Source organism: Aotus nancymaae, unplaced genomic scaffold (genome assembly GCF_030222135.1).
Source record: "Aotus nancymaae isolate 86718 unplaced genomic scaffold, 86718_ANA_hifiasm-v0.15.2.pri h1tg000010l, whole genome shotgun sequence".
Classification (NCBI taxonomy): Eukaryota; Metazoa; Chordata; class Mammalia; order Primates; family Aotidae; genus Aotus; species Aotus nancymaae.
The window spans coordinates 68,964,949-68,987,711 of NW_026988421.1; the positions used below are offsets into that span (position 1 = coordinate 68,964,949).

Sequence of the window (22,763 nt, forward strand, 5' to 3'; positions counted from 1 at the left end):
AACATAGCCTCGTAAACTAAACTTGGAAGCATCAGCTTGCGTGTGGTCCCGAGTGTGACTTTCCAAGCATACGCTCCCCTGCAACGATAAAGGCTGATGACTTTGTCATCATCATCGTCTCTATTTTTGAGTCTCCCTGCTAAACAAACTTTCTTGCAGCTGAAATGGAGGCTCTAAGGATATTTTTCTGACAAAAATGGACTGCTAAACCATCAGCACCCTCTGAAAGCCTTGGGGGAAAGGCTGGGTAAGAAAAGCCCAACGTGGTAGCCGCAAATACAGACATTTCATTTCCTGAAATGCCTCCAGGGGGCGCCAGCTTTTACAGGTTGGGAAGGAAAGCACCAGCTTTTACAGGTTGGGATTGAAGCAAGGAAGGGAGGGAGGAGGGGGAAGGGAGGGAGGAGGGGGAAGGGAGGGAGGAGGGAGGGAAGGAAGGAAGGAAAGAGGGAGGGAGGGAAGGAGGGAGGGAAGGAGGGAGGGAAGGAAGGAGGGAGAGAAGGAGGCCATTACTCATATATTTGCTCAGGCCCCTGGGATTCAGCTGCAGAGCTGCACAGGGTGTGCAATCAGGACTAGAATAGTTGAGCTCCCAGGTCTGTCCAAGGGACTGACAGATGGGTCACAGGTTCTGACTTAGCACCAAACTCTGCTTCAGAAACCTTGCCACCTCAAATCATTCTAGAAAATGCAAGCATCACATTTCTACCTTCAACACTTTGGATGACTGCACTTTGCAGATTTTGCTGAATGAATCCACATGTGTCCAGCACCTTGAACAGCATCTGACCCCAAGTAGGTTCTCCCGAATGTTTGAAGGAATGGATGAAGGGATGGAGGAACAGCTCAGAGGAGCTGCATCGCATGTGCAATAGAATCTGGGTCTTTATCCTCTGGTGACCTCACATACTTTCCCATCTCCTTTCAATGGATGTGTGGTCACTACCTGCCAAAATGGACATCAAACATACCTCCCTAAATACTGGTGCGGATGTGCCCTCTAAAACCAGCCTGTCCCTACCCCGTCAGCCTTGCCCCACCTCCAGGGAGAAGTGGACATGGAGACCACAGTAAGTGCATTTGACCCTCTTTCCATAAGACTCATCTGTCATCCTGCCAAAGTATTTCCTGTGACACATGTGCCCACAATGTACAGCTCCAGGGAGAGTGCCGCCCGTTCTCCAGCCCCCAGCCAGCTCAGGGAGGCTATATGAAGTGAGAATTTCCTGGCCGACTTGACAATGGTGAGTCAGAATGGCATGAGCCAGCTGCAAAGAGGACGCAGCCTACACAAACCTGAATTAAGTGTGTGCACAAAGCAAACATCATCATCTGGATGGTGGACCCAAACCAGAGCCCTGCACCCAAACCAGGGCTTGCCTGGAGCATTCAGAGCCTTTCAGATGCCCCTACCCAGAGCTGCTCAGCACTCTTGGAGGATTTCTGGGTTTGGTGAGGCTTGCAGGTTGTTCTACTCCTGCCCCAGAAAAGGATTTGTTCTCCATCCCCTGACCCATCTGTCTCCATAGCAGCCCATTTCCTCTATGACGTGGTGACTGGGCTCACACACACAATAACAAAAATAGTAATAACCATGTTTATCAAGCACCATGTCAGAGGCACTGTTCTAAACATTTTACATGTATAAACCCATTAAGAGGTAGGGACTATTATTGTCCCCATCTTGCAGTTGAGGAAACTGAGGTATGAAACAATGAAGCAACTCACCCAGGGTAAAAGCCCCTGAGACAGATGGATCTGGGAGTCAGGAGGCTGCAGAGGCGGGCTCCCAACTGCCCAGCTGCACCACACACAGCAGCTCCTTCCCAAGGATGGTGTCCCAGGGAGAGAGGAAAGGCAGGAGCTGGAGTTTGGAGGCTGCTATGGGCTCCACCTATCCTCCTTTTTGGTTCCAATCAAGTGACAAAGAGACACAAGGAGCCAGGTGAAGGTCGAAGAGTAGGAGCTCTAGTTCAGACCACGACGCGTTGACAAAGGGGCAGGGCTCCTTACTCCCAGGCCCCAACAGAGAGACGGAAACAGAGAGGACAGAGACAAAGCAGGACCGGCAGAGGGAGGCTGGCCTGTCTGCTGACTGCACAGAGGATGCAAGTGCTCTGCTTGCTTACCAGGCCCCCACTGGCTTGTGGTACGATCAGTTCCATATACTAGGGAACACCAATCAGTGTCTGTGATGGCACAGGTGGATGAATGGACATAGATGGACAGGCGGACAGACGATGAGATGGAAGGCCAAAGCAGGCATCCATGTGTACCCAGAAACTTCAGAGGAGAGGGGAAACAGCCACATAAGCACTTGCCATCAGAGCCCAGAGAGCCTGGGAGCCAGAGATGAGTGGCCAGGATCAAGTGGGCTGCTCCTGGACCAGGAGACTCTTCCTCACTCCAGGGCTGGCTGAGGGTTGATTTCTGAAACTCTCCTTCATTTTCACAGCAGCCCTGGGAAGGGCAGAGGAGCCAACACACCAGCTAGTAAAATTAACAGCTGCTCTTTACAGGGCGTGCCGGAGAGCCCAGCACATGGCGCGGGGCCTACAGACCAGCAGCTGCTGCAAGCTGAGGTGTCTGGCCTGCAGGCCCTGATCAGGGGTCCTCCTGGGGGTAAGGCTTAGACTCAGAGCTGCCAGCAGGGCCTGGGGTGTGGGGGCTGCTGAAGAGGCGGGCAGGTGGACGGAGAGATTCAAGGAATGATGCTGCTACCAAATTCTCAGACACATTCTCCTGACCTTGTGAAGTGGAAATCCATATGTTCACCCTAGCTGGGTACCTGCTATGGAACTTGGGGGCCCACCTGACTCTGGCCTCTCCATCTCTAATGCAGTATTTAGTTGAGCTTGGGGAAGTGAATGTAGACATGTCCTCATGAGAAGCAGACAGATGTTACATCTTATCTATTACCTGGGTAACTTACGGAGGTAACTTACCGAGCAAGTCCTGTAGGCCACTTAAGGAGGAATATTGACAGGCGTACAGGGAGAGGCAATTGTTTCTTTGCAGGGACAGATGGTAATTATTTTAGTCTAGTGGGTGTTTTGGACTCCGGATACTACTTAACTCTGCCTTTGTAGCTTGTTACGGAAGCAGCCACAGATGACACGTAAATGAGTGAGCATGGCTATATTCCAATGAAACTGAAATCAGAACTTCATACAGCTTTCACATGTCATAAAATAAACTTATTTTGATTTTCAAAAAATAACCATTTAGGCCAGGTACAGTGGCTCACATCTGTAATCCGAGCACTTTGGGAGGCTAAGGTAAGAGGATCGCCTGAGCCCAGAGGTTCAAGACTAGCCTGGGAAACATAACAGAACCCCATCAGTAAAAAAAATTGTTTTAAAAATAGCAGGTCATAGTGGCATGCACCTGTAATCCCAGCTACCCAGGGATGCTGAGGCAGAAGGATCGCTTGAGCCCAGGAGTTTGAGGCTGCAGGGAGCTAAGATTGCACCAATACACTCCAGCCTGAGCAATAGCGAGAAACCCTGTCTCAAAAAAAAAAAATTAAAAATGTAAAAACCATCTTTAGCTTATGAACTATACAAAACAGGCAGTGAGCCAGACTGTCCCACAGGCTATAACTAACTAATCCCTGGGCTGATTGAATGTTTCCCAAAGTGAGTGCTATGTGATGCCCACAGGTATTGCATGGGGAAAGGATTCCACAGGGAAATGAAAATGGGAAATGCTGGGTGAAACACAAACTTTCTGCTTTCTGACTGCAGGACTTCTGTAAGTATTTATATGCTGATATGCATTGACAATCTCGAAGAGGGGGATGAGAAATGAAGTCTGTCCAAGTTCCCAGGGAATCATTTTTATCTGGGAACAATTCGTGGGTCTAGTGTTCTGTGGAACCTAATTAAAACAATGAGGATAAAGTCTAACCAACTGTCAGCAACAGCACCACGAACTGCGATCCTGCTTGCTCCTTGAATATTTCTAGTAACAGGTAGCTTACTACCTGTCGGGGGAGACTGCTCAATTCAATCACTTCTCTGACTCATGTTTTCCCATCTGGGTAAATGATGTTGAGTCACAAATAACAAACCTAGTGCAAATCTAGCGTGTCTTTCATTAGATAAAGACAAAATTTCATGTTTAATGATAAAAAGAGAATGTCTCTTCTTTGACTTTTTGACTGATACCCATTATGTGAATTCTGTATCTATCCACGGGATAAAACAAAGAACCATTATTAAGTCCCGGAAGGAATTATCTTGTGGCTCCTTCAAGCAGAGGCCTCCCTTAGGAGTGTTTAAACAATGCAAATAAAACTTCAACTTACTCCCAATAGCAGAGAGAAGGACATCCTTTGTTCACTATGGGGGCATTCTTACTAAAAGTACAGTCCTGTGAAACCTCTAGCCTTTCTGCTACACAAAGCATTGGCTAATGATATAAGAATTTTATGTATACTTGCCTAAAATATAATAAAAGCTGGGGCATAGATGAGAGGGGGAGAGAGAGAAACAGAGAGGAGGGTGTGTAAATTTTCCACCACGCACCACTGAAAAAGAAAAGTAGAGGATACTGATGGGAAATGTCACAAGCTCCATAGGGCACCTAACAGAAGTGAATGCAACGAATGTGATATATTTGATTATGTGTGTGCCCATGTGTACTCCCACTGGGTTCAACCAGTCTAATTTCATATGCAAACAGCACAGCAGTGAACGTACATATATTTAACTCTATTAAACCAACAGGATTATTCCTACTTGAAAGGTGTATTTGACACATATTTTCTTTTGGGCCCTCAGAGATAAGGATAAAATGATCCAGGCCATGTATACAACATGAATGTAAAATGCCGCACATGCAACGTATTTAGAGGGATAAAGGGAGAGGCTGGTATTTTTCTTCCTTCTTACATCGATAAATCATCCCCTACACATTCAAGCAAGTAGCATATGCTTTCAGTTCATAGAATTAGCCGTGTAAGCCTCCCGGGGCAATACTCTAGGAATATGGGGAAAGTAACTACAAAGAGTGATTCTAAGGGACTCTCCAGTTTTGCTCAGGAGCTGGTAGCTTTTTTGGCAAGACCAGTCTTTGAAGAGACACACAAAACATTGAATCTGTCAGGGGGTTGAGGTAAAGTCCAGGCAGTGTAGATGCCGCTCACACGTTAAGGTGAGGCTGTCCTTGGCCACAGGACATGGTTTCCCTAGGGAGACAGTTGCTCTGAGATCAATCATGGAAATATGAACATGCAGAAACTAAGTGATGATGTGGATAGTGAGAGTATGTGTATGTGCCTGTATTTATCTTTGTGTGTGTATCACTGAGTCTGTAACACTCACCCTTACAAAGAGTGTGACACCCGTGCTACTCGACCTCAGAGAATCTCTTCGCCTCCAGCCCCAGCCTTTCAGTTTCTTTATATATAAAACAAGGGGATAAATTAAACTGAGTCAGCGAACTATGGTGTGTGAAACAAATCTGGCCCACCACCTGTTTTCTTTTTTTAAAAAATTTTGTATTGACATATAATAGTGTACATATTTTGTGGGTGCATGCGATATTTGGGTACATGTATAATGATTAGATCAGGGTAACAGACAACCATCACCTCAAACATTTATCTTTGTGCTGGGAACATTCTAATTCTTGTCTAGCTATTTTGATATGTGCAATAAATTACTGTTAACTATAATCTCCCCTATGCTGGAACTTATTCTTTCAGTTCAATCACTTTTTCTATCCCCTATTTCTATAAATACAGTTTACTTGTATAAATGTAAGGGGTACAAATGCAGTTTTGTTACCTGGATATTTTGCACAGTGGTGAAGTCTGCACTTTTACTGTAACCATCATCCACATAGTGTGCATTGCAACCATTAATTAATTTCTCATCAGTCACCCCAGCCTCCCACACTTCCACCATTCTGAGTCTCCAGTGACTACTATTCCACTCTCTGTCCAAGTGTACACACTATTTAGCTTCTACTCATCAGTGAGAACATGTGGTATTTGACTTTGTCTCTGAGTTGTTCCACTTAAGATAATGGCCTCTAGTTCCATCCAGGTTGCTGTGAAAGACATGATTTCATTCTTTTTTAAGGCTGAAGAGTATTTTATTGTGTGTATATGTGTGTGTGTGTATAAATGTAAATATATACATTTACAACGTGATATATTCATGTGTGTGTGTATATATATATATGTATTTATATAAATGTTTTCTTTATTTAATCATCTATTGATGGACCCTTAGGTTGATTCCATAGCTTTGCTATTGTAAGTAGTGTTGTGATAAACATAGAAGTTCGGGTATCTTTTTTATATACAATTTCTTTTCATATGGGTAGATACCAACTAGTAAAATTGCTGGATCAAATGGAACTTCTGTTTTTAGTTCTTTGAGAAATTTCTGTACTCTTTTTCATAGAGATTGTACTAATTTCCATTTCCACCAACAGCGTATAAGTGATCTCTTTTCTCCATAGCCTCCCAACATCTGGGTTTTTTTTTTAACTTTTTAATAATAGCCATGGTGACTTGTATGAGATGATATCTAATTGTGGTTTTAATTTGCATTCCTCTGATGATTAGTGATGTTGAGTATTTTTTCATATGCTTCTTGGCCATTTGTATGTCTTCTTTTGAAAAATGACTATTCATATCTTTTGCCCACTTTAAAATGAGGTTGTGACTTTTGTTGTTAAGTTCCTGGTGAATTCTGGATATCAGGCCCTTGTTGAATGCATTGTTTGCAAACATTTTCCCCCATTCTATAAAGAAAGTTTTATTGGAACAAAGTCATATCAAGGCTGTTAGTGGCTGCTTTCAAACTACTGTGGCAGAGTTGAGCAGTGGAGCCCACATGGCCTATAAGCCTAGAATATTTACTATTTGGCCTTTTACAGAAAAACTTACTGACCCTGAACTTGACTATCGCTATTGATTTTGGCTTATGATTCTATACAGTACAATGAAACTATACTAAACCCTACTTCACGTGTTTCTTGCCCTCTTTATTTAGAAACCACCTTATTCTTTTTTTTTTATTGCATTTTAGGTTTTGGGGTACATGTGAAGAACATGCAAGATTGTTGCATAGGTACACACATGGCAGCGTGATTTGCTGCCTTCCTCCCCTTCACCTATATCTGGCATTTCTCCCCATGCTCTCTCTCCCCAACTCCCCACCCTTATTCTTAAAAGGATTTAATTTACCCTACAAAAATGTATGGAGCACACAACTGCATACATGTAAATTTCAAATAGGAGTAAGAAAAGTAGGACAAAGGGAAAATGAGAAGAGAGATGATGAAGACAAGTCAGGGGAGGGGTGCAAAGGCACAGAGTGCAAACCTGAGACGCTCTGTATTTTCCATAAGCCACCAAGTCGGCTCTGAGCAGCCACCCCTGAGAGACATGAGCCCTTTCTCGACTTAGCATGTTCAGTGGATGTTCACCAGGAAAACCACAATAATCTCTGGTGCAAAACAACTATTTATCCCATAAGTCTGTGCATAAAGCGGGTAACACGAGATGCAGTGAACAAAGTCCTCAACGACACCCAAATGGTTGAGAGAAATCCTGACGATATTGACTACTGTATCCGAATTTCCCTCTGCAGGAGCCAACTCCAAATCCCAAAGTGGAATTTATCAGCGCTTCTTCCAGTATGTTTCAAATTTTTTAAAAAAGCAAACATATATTACATTCATAATCAGAAGATAAACATTTGTTTATTAAGAAAAAAATTAAAGGAAGCAGTACCCTTGACAGCCTGGTATTCACTTTAATGCAGAATCCCTCTGCCACATGCTCCAAGAGAAGGCTCGGTCCTGTCCTACTGTTTTTGGGCAGTTGAGCCTGAGTGCCAGGGTGAGAGAGGAGGCAAAGACAGGCTGTTCTGAGATCTGGAGCCGAGGGGTCAAGGAATTTTTATCATGTGGGTGATCGGGCTCCAGGCACTGACTATAAAAAGCACCGGTGAATGGCAATTATCACTAGTCATTTCTTAACTTGAGCTCTGCACCCTTATATCTAGTTTATCAATATAAATAATTCATACTAGGGAGCTCTGTTGCTCACTGTGTTATTCTCAGTACCTTGAACAGTGTAAGGTACAGGTGAGAAATAAGCACTTAGTGAATAACAGATGTGCTCGTCTGAGAGATCCTACAGACATTCTGAGATTGTCTTGGCAAATCTTTCCCCAGCTGGACCAGCTTCGAGATTCATGATGTCCCAGCTTCAAGATTCTCACCTGTGACAATTAGGCAGGTGAGATAGAGGCCCAGATGTGGAGGCCAAGCTCCTGAGCATGCATCAAGGAAAACAAATTAAAAATTGAAAAGGGAAACCGAATAGCCGGGTACCTGGTCTTGCTTTGGTCCCCCTGTTGCAGGGATAAACATTGGGACGGCTCAAGACAAACACAGCTTTGGGTTCTGAACAGGCCGAGCTGCTTTCTCTTGCATGCCATGACTTCATTATGAAATCTGTTCTTTGCTCAGTGCAGAGACCTGCCTGCTCCCCAAGGACAGGCCTGTTCTCAGGATACCTCCTAGAGCTCTGAGATGCCTGCTGTCTGCAGTGGGTCCCACTTTGCTCTGGGTGGCCCCAGCAGCCTTGGCAGGATTTTCTCCAAGGAGACCTTCAGAGAGCAGCTGGCACCTTGGGCAGGCTTAGGCAAAGAGCCCTGCGTGGACCATGCTTCAGCATGCACATGTTAAACAAGCCAGCCAAGCATCCTCAGGACCAAAGTGGCTAGAAGATGGTAATGTCAAAATGTCACAGACAAAGCGACAGCTCGCAGGGGCTTAGAAAAGAAAAGGCATTATCTTTGACTGGGAAGTAATGACACAAAAGAAACACCAGACTGGGAGACAGGGAGCTGGCAGGTAGTAGCCTGGCTCTGTCACTCAAAGCTGAATGTTTCTAGACAACTCACTGGCCTTGCTATGTCTTGATTTTTCTCAACTATAAAACAGAGATGAATTCACTGATAAGATTGGCTTGTTTTCTTCTAATGAACCCCGACAACACAACAGCAGTAAGGAGATACGGAAGAAATATGACATTGTCCCTGCCCTTCAAATTGATCACAACATATAAGGCCTAGCACAGTGACTGGCTCCCAAGAGGCTTTCAACAGTGTGATTGCCAGGAGAGGATCAAGGTGGCCGCTGGGTGTGCTCGGCCCAATGAGTTTTGCTTCCACAATATTACCCACGTCTACCACCTGCATCTTCCGCTTAGTGCCACTGCAGACTGTGCCTCACCAGGACTACGGCAGGAATCTGCTCCCAAGTCATCACTAAGGCAGTAGCTCACTGCCCTAACTTGTCCTATAGCCTCCAAGCTCCAGCTTCACCCATTCAGTCTCCACTTGTCCCCTAGCTCTCTCTGTACAACACCCCCTGCCTCAAAATCTCCTTGTTCTACAACTCCAAAAATTCTTTAGCTTGGCCTTTAAAGCCCCATCAGGCTGTCTCCAGGATACTCCCCTAGACTTTGGGGTCAGCACCCCCCATTCCCCAGGATACCAGGCTCCTTCTCTGCTTTTCCTGCTCCTCACTTTGAAGGCTTTCCTCTCCTTTGACTCTCAAGATCCTAACTCACACTGCAAAGCTCACTGCAAATGCATTCTGTCTTATTAGGTATTCTTCATAGATTCTGGCCCACCTAGTGGTCACTTTCTTGTGTTTAGGCTTAGATATGTTTTTATTTTTGATATCTTCCTGCCATAAAGCACATGCTCAGTTCATCTTGAAATGGGAGCTTTAGTTCAAAGACTTTCCTCCCTATGAAGGCTTTTCTGATCAGCCCTTCTTTTGCCCACAGCCCCTCTTCACATCCACACACGTGCACACTGTGTTTATACTCATAGCACCTATCATCCATACATTCCTTCAATAACTTCCCTACATGGCACAATAGAATCAGGATCCTTCCTTGTTTTCCACAGAGCTGAAAAAACAAATACACTTGGCCCAGAATTCATGTTCAGTAACTCTTGGCAATGCTGATGAAGAAAATTAGACCTGTCTATAATGGCCACATGGAAGGAACAAGTGTCACATTTGTACAAACAAACTGTCTCCTGCTCCCCATTCATTATCACCACCATACATGTAGAATACATCCATTGTGTCCCCACGAATACCCAGACCCAGAATTTAACCTCTGTAACTTTCCAATGCAGAATCTGCTCTTCTTTAAGCATGAAAGAGCAATGGAGACTTCACTGAAGAGGCAGGAAGAGATACAGAAGGGCTGTTACATAGCACAGCCAAGAGCAAGGCACTTCCAAGTCCCCACTACACACCGTCCCTCCTGGGTCACACCAGACTAGATTGTCTCCCTCCTGTGCCTTCCTCCAAGCAGCCACTGACCTCATCAGTTTCTCTCTCCTCCTCCAAAACTCCAACTTTAAATGTCCCGTCTTTCCATTTTGCTATCAATTGACATCAGCCACAGTTTCATATCCAGTCTCTTCAGCACACAGCTCAAGACAGATCCCTTGGTGAGCAGAACCCGTCCTTCTTAAAGGCTGTATGGCTGGCACCTTTGATTACTTAAGCACTACGTTCAGTCTCTCAGTCCTTCCCTCAAGAAGTGTGTGTGATATTGATCCCAGACCTAATATTGAGTTCTTTCCAAGAAGGATTCTGAGAAGTGAACTTCTCACCACCTTCCTCCATCTACAATCACCTCCTCGCTGAATTTTTGCTGTGAAACTCAGAGATAATGACCGTTTCCCAGTTTCCCTGCCTGGTCTTTGAGCCACGCAGGCCTCAGGATAGGGCCACACACGCCCTACTCCTTCCATCTATGAGCCAAATGACTCTTGACTGAGCCCTAGCTTCAAGCCAAGACAGGAGGCCCAAACAAAACAGCTTCCAGAAACACAATGAGAAATCACTCCAAATGCAACATCCTTCTTAGAGAAACTCCTGACCTAGAGCAGACCCAAGAAAGCCATAGGGCAGGGCTTTCCCAGAGTATGGACCTGGCTATGGTGACCAATTCATCCCTGTGTGCCCAGGACCATCCCACTTTTTGCACTGAAAGACTCATGTCCCATGTACCCCTCAGTCCCAGGCAAACTGGGATTGTTGGTCACCACAGGCCTGTCCCACTAATGATCCTTGACAAAAACCAAGGGCTCATGAGGCCAGCCAGTGAAGCCAAGTTTCATATAAGCAGATCAGAGAGATGCTGGAAACGTACAGAGTAGGGGCAGGATCAGCCCTGGCTGCAGGTGGGCCTGGGAGATGACCTCACCAGAAAAGGGCACACAAGGGAGCTTCAGGCACACAGACCAGGCAGCTTCAGGTGGGCTGCTGATATGTCCACCATCAGCATGACTGATTCTCGCCATGCACAGGGCCCAGCTCACTGCAGAAAATCTGGAAACTGCTCCAAGCAGAGGTCCCTACAGGCTAAGAGAAGACAACGAGAACATCCCCTGAAAGCCACCACACACACACACACATACACACACACACACAAACACACACTCTCTCTCTCTCTCTCTCTCTCTCTCTCTCTCTCCCCCTCTCTCAGCACTCCTGAGGATCCCAGCATTTGTGGCCCCTCCATAAGTTTCTGGTATGTTTCCTTGACCCTCTTCCCCTCTCCAAGATGATGGAGAGTGTGTGTGTGTGCGCTCACGTGTGCATGTGCATGTGTGAGCACTTATTAGCAGAGGAAACGTGCCACATCTTCCCAAAAACCCCTCTCTACTGCAAACCCCACTCCCTGAAAATCCCTCCACAAACCACTGTACGCAAAGAACAGAGCCTCTCCTTCATGACCACGTGGGAGCTCTTGCTGCTCACCCCCACCTCCCAATAGCCAGCTTCCGGCAGAAGACCCTGGGGCACATCACGTCTCATAAGCAAAGCCATCTTGGCCCACACAGCAAGGCCTCCTGGTGTGAGAAGGGGGTGGAGACTCACCAGGACTCTGCCAGTCAGTGTCTGGGCGGATATCATCACCCCCGCCCAGTCCTTCACAGAGGTCATCCAGCCGACCTCGGCGGCCACTGCCTCCTCTTTTTCATCCACTGGTTTGAGAGTGCCATCCGCCTGGCTTGAGCCATTGTTAATCTTCTGGGCCTCCTGGCAACAGAAAAAGCAAGAGTTGAGATATAGGGAACCACTGGATTTAAATAACATACACTACCCATAAAGAACCAGAGACCGAAGGGGTCCCCAGCTCAGGCAGAAACTGGCTTAAATGTACAGGAGTAAAACAGAAGGGGTAAATTATGCCTTTGAATTAAAAAAAAAATCTTTATTTAAAAAAGAATGTTTTCTTTATTTCCTCTTAAAATATCTTATTGAAAGTAAGAAGGATGGTATTTTTCTCTTTTTTATTTTATTTTATTTTTTGAGATGAAGTCTCACTCTTTCGCCCAGGCTGGAATACAGTGGTGCAATCTCAGCTCTGCAACCTCTACTCCCCAGGTGCAAGCAATTCTCATGCCTCAGCCTCCCCAAGTAGCTGGGATTACAGGTGTGCACCACCATGCTCAGCTAATTTTTGTATTTTTAGTAGAGATAGGGTTTCACCATGTTGGCCAGGCTGGTCTCGAACTCCTGACCTCAAGTGATCCTCCCACCTTGGCCTCCCAAAGTGTTGGTCTCCTCCCATTTTAAAGAGAAAAAAAAAACCACCAAAGCAGAAGAAAACGCAACCGGTCTAAGATTAGGGCATACTGAGGAGGGAGGAGGAAAGTGTGGGAGGGATGTCGTGGTCTTTGCCTGCCCATCCTCTATGCCCCTTCTCACAGCAGCACCCCCACTTTCCTTTAAGAAAATTATCTCTTCATCTCAGTCTTTGTGGTTCAAACGGAAAAGATGGCCTCCATTGGCTCCAACGGTGGAAACTAATCAATCAGTCCTTTCTACCCCCTGCCAACAGCAATTGGGCCATGAATAGTCACACGATCCACGCCAACCCAATAAGATTAAAGTGTAAAACATTTGCAGGAAAGAATAGGAAAAGTCATTCTTCCCTGGGAATGAAATCACCGCAGAGAAAAGTAAACATGATAGAATACTGATGTCATCATTTGAACACCAGGATCCAGCTGTGCCTGAAATCCACACCAGACCCTTTCAGTTATAGAAGACAATAAATTCACCTTGAGGCTTAAAATGTGCTTGAGGAAACAAGGCTGATCTCATTAGATAACTGAGCCCCACATAGAGGTCTAAATTGTAAACTTTTGCACACAGTGAGTTTTCTGCCTAGAATACTCTTCTCCCACAGAGACTTATGGCCTGCTCCCTTGTCTTTGCTCAGTAAAGTCTTCCCTGGCTACCTGTTTAAATTTGCAACACTTTCTTTCCAACAGCACTTCTCTGCTTTGTTTTTCTCCATAGCACTCAAAACCTCTATATACTTAATAAATCATTTATTTCTTTCACTTACGTCTGCCTTCCCCACTGCTGCAGCCTTGGTGCCTAACAGAGTGCCTGGCACAGAGTTGGCTCAATAAACATGAATGAATGACTAGAAAGGGCTGTGAGTATCGGCCCTCATTGGCCACAGAGGCTGGCTTTAGTGTTGCCAGATAAAATACAGGATACCCAGTAAAATTTAAATTTCAGATAAATAACAATAACTTTTTAGTGTAAGTATATTCTCCAAATACTACCTGGAACATACTTATACTAAAAGCGTATTCATTATTTATCTAAAAATGTACATTTAACTGGACCCCAACACAAATACCCACTGCAATTATTACTGCAAATGAAGATGTTTAAAAAGATGCCAGCAAATTTAGTTCATAATTTAAAACTCTGGAATTAATTCCCAAGGCAAAGCCACACGGGGGAATCATTGTGATCTGGAGTAAGGAGAAGAACCAAAGACGGTGGTGAAAAGCTTTGTCTGCAGTGACACAGCGGGTGAGGCAGAGGGAGGCCAGGCACGTGGGAGGCAGGTGGTGAGGGCACACTGGTGAGTCACCCTCTTGGGGACTTGGCCACGGCAGACAGGAAGCTGCTCTCAATTTCCACTTCTCTTCCTCTGGCTGCCTGTAGCTCAGGGAAGCTGGGGAAGACAGAAGTCGCATCTGCAGCCCTGGATGGTAATATTTCATTTCCAAGTGTGGTATGCCCCACAGAGCTAGAATGATCCAAGAGGAGGCCTGGGAGGGGGAGGCCACAGGGGCTGCCTGCTGACAAGTGTGGGACCTGCTGCCCAAGCCTCCTAGGCCAGTCTCAGATAGGACCTGTTAGGTCTTGCCCTGGGCCCTGAGTCTCTGCCCTATGAGACTCTGAACAGGAGAGTATTTAGGAGGAGGGGGAGGCCCTGATACAGGGGCAGCCATGGTAACTAAATGTGTAGATTCGGGGGGAAATCTAGCTCTCCCACCGCTGTAGGACCTCTTCCACAAGACGGGGACAGTACTCCCAGCCCCTCAGGCATTGTCAGGATTAAACAGTGCCCAACACTACAAAATACGGGTTCCAGTAATCATCCCAGCACCCCTTGCTGCTTCTCGTGCCACTGGCACCATAAAGCAGTGGTGCTCACAAATGAGAGGGCATCATAAGCGCGCCGGAGGGCTTGTGGAAACAGTGTGCTGGGCCCCTCCCAGAACCTACATTTGCACCAAGTTGTCAGGCAATGCTGATGCTCCCGGCCTTGGGAGCCCACTTTGGGGACCACAGCTGCTGACCACCCTGATATGGCTCAGTGACTGCTGAAATGGGACATGGATCTTCACTCCCAGTTCTCCAAGGACAGAACTATTTCCTTCTTTCAAAATTGGACATCAGTGGAGGGGTGGGGAAAAGAAGAGGGCAGGGAGATGGTCCTTAAATCTGAGGCTCTACTGTTTCCTTCTGAGTCAAGCCTCCCAGGATGTTTCCCAACTGGTCCCAGGCCACGATGTGGGGGCCTAGAAGGCTAGCTCCCTGCTCCTCAGTCCTGGGGACCCAGGTTCCACAGCCCCTTGGTAGACCCTGGAGAGGAAAAATCAACGTGAAAAAGGCTGGGAGGCAGGGGGGCCCTCCAGTCACAGTGGTTAACTGCATCAGAAATTCACAGCACAAGAGGTATGTGGCAGATAATGCTATTTCACCAGCCCTCTTACCTATTGTTTTACAAGGCATTCATTATTTTAATTACTTTATGATAGGCAAGGAAAAACACAGACTAAAGGGAGATAATGCCCTTGTTATTATTTGCTTACACTAAATGTTGTGAGCTTAATTACCCATGTGTGGGAAGCTGGCCTGGGAGGAGTGATGCGGAGCTATTTAAAGCCTGATGCCAGCCAGCCAGGCCAGCCACTAGGCTAGCCACAGATCCTGTGCATGGAGAGAGGCCCCTCTCTCCACCACTGACCTCACTCTGGCCAAAGCACCCCTTATGGGGAACAGGCACTCTAACTCCATGCTCCAAAGAAAAAGGAGCAGAGAAGGTTCAGTAAGCCTTGCTGGGGACATGCAGGGGCAGAGTCCATTATAAGAGTGTTGGCCACCATTGAACAAGCTAGAACTAGATGCCAGCAACTAAGAATTAAGTGTTCTCTATGCATTATCTTTCTTAAACCTTCTAATACATCCAACAGGCAAGTGGAATTATTTCCGTTTTACAGACAGGGTGACTAAGAGCAGGTATCTCTCAGAAAAAGGTGCAGAGCCTGAGAGCTCAGGCTGGAAGCAGAGAGCCCACCTGGGCTTGTGCCTGCTCCAGAACTTCCAAGCTGAGGGCTGTGGCCCATCAACCCCTGAGCCTCAGCCTCCTCCATGTACGATGGGGACAAGCATGCTGCCTCATTGAGGTGGTGCAGAAGCTGAAGCTTGGCACAGTCCTGGGCACAAAGCAGTTACAGCTACCCTGTTGAAGCACCCGCTGGTGGGGCTGGGGCCTCCAAGCATAATCAGTTGAAGATGCATTGCTTTCACCAACCAGCAGCCCTGGGAAGCACACTGGCCAGAGTGAGCCTTTAATAAATAATTACAGAATGGAGGATAAGGTAGAGCAGGTTCTAAGGCTACCCTCCAATGAGCAACGAGCCCCTAGAAGGTAAGGTGCAAGGCTCCTGCAAAGCTTCTAGTAGGAGCTGTGTGACTGCCACCCAGGACAGCTGGGGCAGAGGTTCCCACACAGGGTGGACCCTAGACTGAATGACATCGCAGATCCCTTCTGACTTGAAACCCCATTAGATCAACCTCCCATTTTTAAGATGAGGCTGAGAACCAGGGAGAGGCTGCCTCCTGAGTCCCAGAATTCTGCTCTTGCTCCTGTGCCCACAGGACACTGCCTCACAGAGGAACAAACGGTTTGTTCTGAACAGCAAAGGGGGCAGCCAGCCGTTGGCACCCACCCCAAACCTTAAGACCCAGTCCCTGTGCAGGAAGCACTTCCAAGTAGGGGCAGCCTGATGTCGGTCAGGAAATCACTGTGTGCGTGTGCTCACACATGTGTGTGTGAGTGTGTGAGAGTGTGTGTGTGTGTGTGTGTAAGGGAGAGAAACCCCACTAGCTGCAGCCTCCGGGTACCCCAGCTTCAGGAGGACAGGCCACCAGATCTTTGAAAATGGAAGATAAGAAAAGAGAGGAACATGGAGAGAAGGACAAGGAAAAAAATAAGAGGTGGGCCCATTGGGTGGGGAGACTATCTCAGAAAGAAGAGGTCCTGCAGGAGCCCTCCCCCTGCCCTTGGCAGCTCCCTGAGAAAGGGATTTGGCCTCGCATTGGAGGCCACTCTGCTCCTCTGCCTCCAACCCTGCCCTCTCTCCCCACCAGAGTCTTGTGTAAAGCAGGCCACAGCTGCTTCTCAGTGGCAACAGTGACATCTAATCTCAGTGCCCACACCAGAGGGTAGGGAGGGCTTCAGAGCAAAGGTGCAGGCACAGGAGGCAGGGGAGAGCAGTGGCTGCAGTCCCCTCCTGACACCCACCCTACCAGGCAACCTCTCATGGGGCTGTGCCAGCCTTACACCCTCACCCATGCCTTCTCCCCATTCCCTTTAGTGGTGTTCCCCACGATGACTTTCTGTTGACGCAATGATTGCAGAGGGCCTCACCCCTCCTATGTCACCTGGAGCCAAAGGCCTGACTGGACCCATCATCTGGTGCTCAAGATACAAACCTCAACTGATAGGTTTGGGCATTTCCTGCTGATTCGCAAGATCAAAGACCAAAGCTTGAGAAGGGACCTTAGCAATTCCTGAGGATCACCACCACCACCTAACTACCACACACACAGTGTATAGATGAGAAAACTGAGGGCCTGGAGGGAAAGCCACAAGCTCAGGGCTACCCAGCCTAGCCAGATGACCACTGAGCTGGGAAGCAAACCCCAGCTGACAGTTTCTCTTCTCTCGTTGCCTCCCCGATAAGACAATTGCTCCAAATCTAGCCCAAGTGACACAGTCACTCTGCTGCCCCAGCCTGCAACCTGGAGTTCCGGATGCTCCTAGGACAAGCAGAAGGCTCCACCTGGCCTGGTGCTGGGTTCAGGTGTGAGGGCCACGACAAGGACCAATCCTGCTTGTCTTCAAAGGGCCCAGCCTTCCCCAGCCATGACAGCTGCTCTGGTCTCGCACAGGAGAACAAGCTCGTGCTAATCCTAGGACCCCACAGCCCCGACCCTCAGACCTGGTTGTATGCATCTATCATCCTTGCTGAATTAGACCCAGAAACTGGGACTTTCAGGTCTGTGATGTGGCAGGAAGAGCTGTGAAAATCAAAAGATACTCTAGACCAAGTCCAGCTTTTCTGGGTGGCCTCCAGCGAGTTATGTCATTTCTCAAACCCTCCATATTGTCTTCTATGAACAGGGATGAATCCTGCCTTGTCACCCTGCCTGATCCTTGCAGGAACCCTAATCTGGTAACATAGAGCATGGCCCTTTCTGAAAGCAACTGCTTTACCAAGGGCAGGCAATTGGAGTCACTGTCCTCTGGTTCTGGGCAGGAAGCAGGGCTGCTCTAGAGAAAGAAGTCCTGTGCCACAAAGCCAGAGGCCTCACAGAACACGGAGCTCAACACTCAGATTCCCACCTAGCTGTAACTTGCAGGGCAGGGCCCCCCTTGTCACCCTGCACCCCAACAGGATATAAAATTGCCAAGTCTCACCAGGTGGCCTGCCGTGCTGGGCACACCCTCCCTGATAGGGTGAGCTGTGGCCACACCTGCTCTCCCCGGGTTGGACTCGCTTACCCCCAGGCACACTCCTGACACCTGTCAAGCTGAATCAGGCACTAAGGTCACTGCAGGCACCACACCTGCTAGATGACTGTCTCAGGCATGAGAAGCTGGCTGGGCCTGCCTTGGGGGCGCCCCTCCCTGCTGCCTGCCGAGGGCCAGGCTTTGAAGCTCCAAGTCTGTCTTGGGTTTAACTACGTGTCAGTTCTTTGGACACTGGTTTCTCATCCAGGATCTGCGAAGTCATTTAGGCAAAGGCCATCTGGGAAGAAAAGTACTTCTTCAAAAATGTAACCAAAATCATATCATTGCTGTACCTGACACCCTCTTGTGGCTTTTTGGCCCACTCAGAGGACAAGTGACAGTCTTCACACCCAATTGGCCCTACTCCTGCCTGTCATCCTCCGAGCCTGCCACTCACTACCGCTCACTAGCTCCGCTCCAGAGGCAATGGCCTCCGCGTGCTGCCAGGACATTCCAGGCTCTCTCCCGTCTCGGGGCTGTCCGCACTGGCCTCTCCCTCTGCTCCAGAGATCCCCGTGGCTGCATCTTCATTTCTCTCCGGTCCTGGTTCGCATCTCACCTTGTCAGTGAGCTCTTCCTTGACCACCCTACTGAAAATGACACCCCACCTCATCCCAACCTCTCCCTGTCTTTCCTCTCTCCTCTGGAGCATGTATGCTGCCTGCTCCTTTCACTTCTTCCTTGTGTACTGTCTGCAAGCTGCATGAGGGAAAGAATATTTGTCTGTTTCTTCTTTTTTTTTAGACAGAGTCTCACTCTGTCACCAGGCTGGAGTGCAATGGCACAATCTCAGCTCACTGCAACCTCTGCCTCCTGGGTTCAAGCAATTCTCCTGCCTCAGCCTCCTGAGTAGTTGTTGGGACTACAGGCGTACACCACCACACCCGGCTAGTTTTTATATTTTTAGTAGGAGTTTCACCATGTCTGTTTCGTTCATGGCTGTATCTTCGACATTGAAACCCTGTGGCCTCAGAGTGAGCACCTGACACATCTTGGTGGGTAGGAGGGAAGGAAGGAACGGGGTAAGAGGGGAGGAGGGAGGAGAGCTACAGCAAATGGAAAGTCCACTCTTGCCATGTCCAATCTAGAATAGATAGTATTACTAATAAGTAGTACTACTACTAATAATTATACTATTGACTACTGTTTTTTAGCATGACCATAGTAACTCTATGAGGTTGGTACTAATGTCCTCCATTGACAGATGAGAGGTTAGTAGCTGGCCCAGGAAGACACAGTACAAATTTAAATCCAGCTGTCTGATGCCAAAAAGGGACGCGTACCCGTCCTGCTGTCCTCCCGGGAACAGTGTGAGGAGCAGATGGGAGTGCATGTGCAAGGATTATCATCTGCCGCAAAGTGCCCATGAAGGGTTTATTAACATGAAGAGCACTCAATTCATCCCACTTCTGGGTACTGCTTGTACCACCACAACCCCTCTTCCAGGGCCCTGTGCCTACGGAGGACAGTTCCATCAAGGACAGAGGAATACGGTTCCTTCCTCTGCCAAGGACCAGCCCACAACCATAAATCACCCTTCATGGAGCAGATCATCACGTCGGAAATGAGCATGGCTAAGCTGATGGACTGTGAAGCCCCCCTGCTAAGAACCATGGTCCTCTATGCAGATGCTGCTGAAGGAAGATTTGGCTTCCTCCCTTACCATGCGTATCCTTGGAGTCCTTAGCACACTCTGCACAGCAGTCTCTGGCACTAAGGGGCTGAGCTCTGCAGGGCCTGATGCACCTGAGTGGGAGGTGGAGTGGCCAGGTTAGCACAAAACCATCTCCCCTAACACTTCTGGCATCAAAGTAGGGGCCAGGAAGCCCTTCCCATCCATGGAAGCTGGATGCTCTGCCCAAGACCCTGGCACAATGGATAGTCCCAGGATGCTTGACCCCCAGAGGGCTTTGGGAGAAGGAAGGGCCTTGTGCCTCACAGCCCCTTTGTCCTCAAATTTTCCCAGTCGACATCAGAAAGCCATTTCCCCTGAGCCTGCATTGATGGACTGTGCTCTGAGTTACTCATTCCATCTGCCGGGAACCCCACCCACCCTCTCCCTGGCCAATCCATTGCCCCGTCCCCTCTCGTCTGTCAGAACTGACCAGGCAGCCCCACACGCAGCTGGGCACAAAGCAGAAGGGCTCTTTCTCTCCTGCCAGAAGGTTGGGGGCAAGGGGAAGCCTTCTGGATCAGAAGTTATGAAGCCTACATTCTCTCTCCAGCTCTGCCAGGAAGAGGCTGTGTGGCCTGGGCCAGTCACCTAACCTTCCGAGAAGAGTCCCTATCTGGGGGATGAGAGGGGGTGGTGAGTTAAATTCACAGCTTTCTGTACCTTGGAGCCCAGCCTTGTGAGGTGCCCTGGGGGGCTGGTTACCAAGGAAGGGCATAGGAGGCAGGACCACAGACCCCATGGAAATAAAAGCATCTCTGCATTGAGCAGTTTCACCTATTGTTGTTCTGTGCTTGACTGCATCTGAGTGAAGGGATTTACTCAGGAAAATCATTAGAAATCCCCTGAGTAAAAGTGCAAATGTTAGCTTTTTTTATTTTGAGGAGTCTCACTCTGTTGCCCAGGCTGGAGTACAGTGGCATGATCTCAGCTCACTGCAACCTCTGCTTCCTGGGTTCAAGTGGTTCTCGTGCCTCAGCCTCCCTAGTAGCTGGGATTCCAGGCACATGCCATTATGCCTGGATAATTTTTGTATTTTTAGTACAAACAGGTTTCACCATGTTGGCCAGGCTGGTCTCAAACTTCTGACCTCGAGTGATCTACCTACCTCAGCCTCCCAAAGGGCTAGGATTACAAGCATGAGCCACCATGCCCAGCCCCATGTTACCTGTTTAAAAATGCTTTATTTCATGACAATATCTATGACATCCTGTGGCACAGTTTGGCCTAAGATCCAGAAGTGTCTGAACCTCAATACCTTAGGAAGCCCTGGGGCTGCTGCTCCCTCCCCACAGGCTACTCTCCTCTCCTTCACCTCTGGTTTTCACCAGGCCTGAATGCTGGGTGAAAAAGACAAAGAGGAAATCCGCCATGCCAAACAGACAAGGAGGAAATCCACCCAGCAGCCTCTTTCACCTCCTGGGTGGATGTCCCAGCCATGGGCATTCTCCCAGGTACCAATAATCCTGCATATTAGAGTATTAGGCAGATTACCCAAAGCAGCTCAAGCAAATCAAGCATAACGTGGGCACCACCAGCTGGGGTTTTCATCACAAGAGTTCTGCAAAGGGAGAGGATGGAGGAGGTGGTTACCCTGAGACTCAGGGGCCAGAGAAATAGGGCAACAGGGGACCCAGGTCTTTCCTGGAGCTGGTGCCAGGAGTGGCAGAGTTCACTTCTGCCCCTGGGAAGTTCCAGAGTCCACTTCTGCCCCTGGGAAGTTCCAGAGTCCAACCTCTCCCTGGCTGCCCCTCTGCACCCCAGGGACTCTATTCCAGCAGGGCTTAAGATATTTGCACCAATGAGTTCACCTAGCAGCTACTGTGTTTGCTAACTGTGGGCCACACCTTTGGGGTACACAGATTCAGGCAACAAATATGGTGTTTTGTTTTACAAGCATATGTAAAAATATATAAAATATGTAAAAATGTGTAAAAAGATATGGCGTTTTATTTTACAAGCATTTTATTTTACAATAAAACACTGTATTTGTTAAATAACAATCTCCTTCTCCTTCAATTAGCTTAATAAAATGGGAAAATATAAGTGACAGTCCAGAGTCCAGTATCAGAGCCATAGAGACTTTTAATTGGATTAGTAGAGTCCTCAGCCAGGATGATCCTGGCTGGGTCCAAGACAGCCTGCTCTCTAGCAAAGACTGGGAAACTTAAACTAAGTTTAAAAATACTTTAAAAGAAACTTCAACTAAGTTTAAGAAAACTTAAAAAGAAGATCTGCCTGCCTCAGCCTCCCAAAGTGCTGGGATTACAAGCGTGAGCCATCACACCTGGCTGCAAGGTGAGTACTGTCATGAGGCTCAGAGAGGTTGGGTAATTTTCCAAGATTACTCAACCTTTTAAGTGATAGAGCTGAAATTCCAATCCAAACCGATTGCCCTGAGCTGTCAGTAAGCCCTGTGAGTTTACTGGGTGTCTCAGCTGAACCTACAATGCTCCACCATCGAGGCATTTTTAGCTATTGCTTTCTGGGTGCACTATCCAGATCCTTGCTCTTAGAAACACCCCTGCAATGGGTGTGAACAACTACTCCTTACAAGTCTTCATGGCAGAAAAAGGCTAGGTGACCTTTAACAAGTCCTTACCATCTGTGCCTCAAGTCTCCTTGTCTCAAGTACAGGGTGCTGTGCAAATGCTCCCCAAGGTCTGTCCAGCTCTAAACTCCCTGACCCAGAGGCCTGGATCATTAAGTCCCTTGCTCTGCATGCACTGTTTCAGCTCTGTAACCCTGGGCAAGTCAGTCAGGCACCATTTCCCTCCCCTGGAAAATGCTGCAGGAGGACAGGTTCCTTTTCAGCTCTTCTCAGAGGCAGGTTCAAAGCTGCTCTCCCATCCCCTGAGGACCAAGGGGGTCAACTGGCCCTCAGAAAATCACTGATTCCCTCTC

General features: G+C 47.8%; 1 protein-coding gene across 22 annotated transcripts in view; it reads right to left on the reverse strand.

Moving 5' to 3' along the window:
• The window catches only part of KCNMA1 (potassium calcium-activated channel subfamily M alpha 1), a 761,855-nt gene that overhangs the window by 517,840 nt on the left and 221,252 nt on the right, over positions 1–22,763 (reverse strand). For all 22 annotated transcript variants that reach the window (XM_064374369.1, XM_064374367.1, XM_064374368.1 and 19 more), the window contains exon 2: positions 11,947–12,108. In XM_064374369.1, coding sequence (XP_064230439.1) covers positions 11,947–12,108 — 162 coding nt within the window. The remainder of the gene's footprint in view (positions 1–11,946; positions 12,109–22,763) is intronic.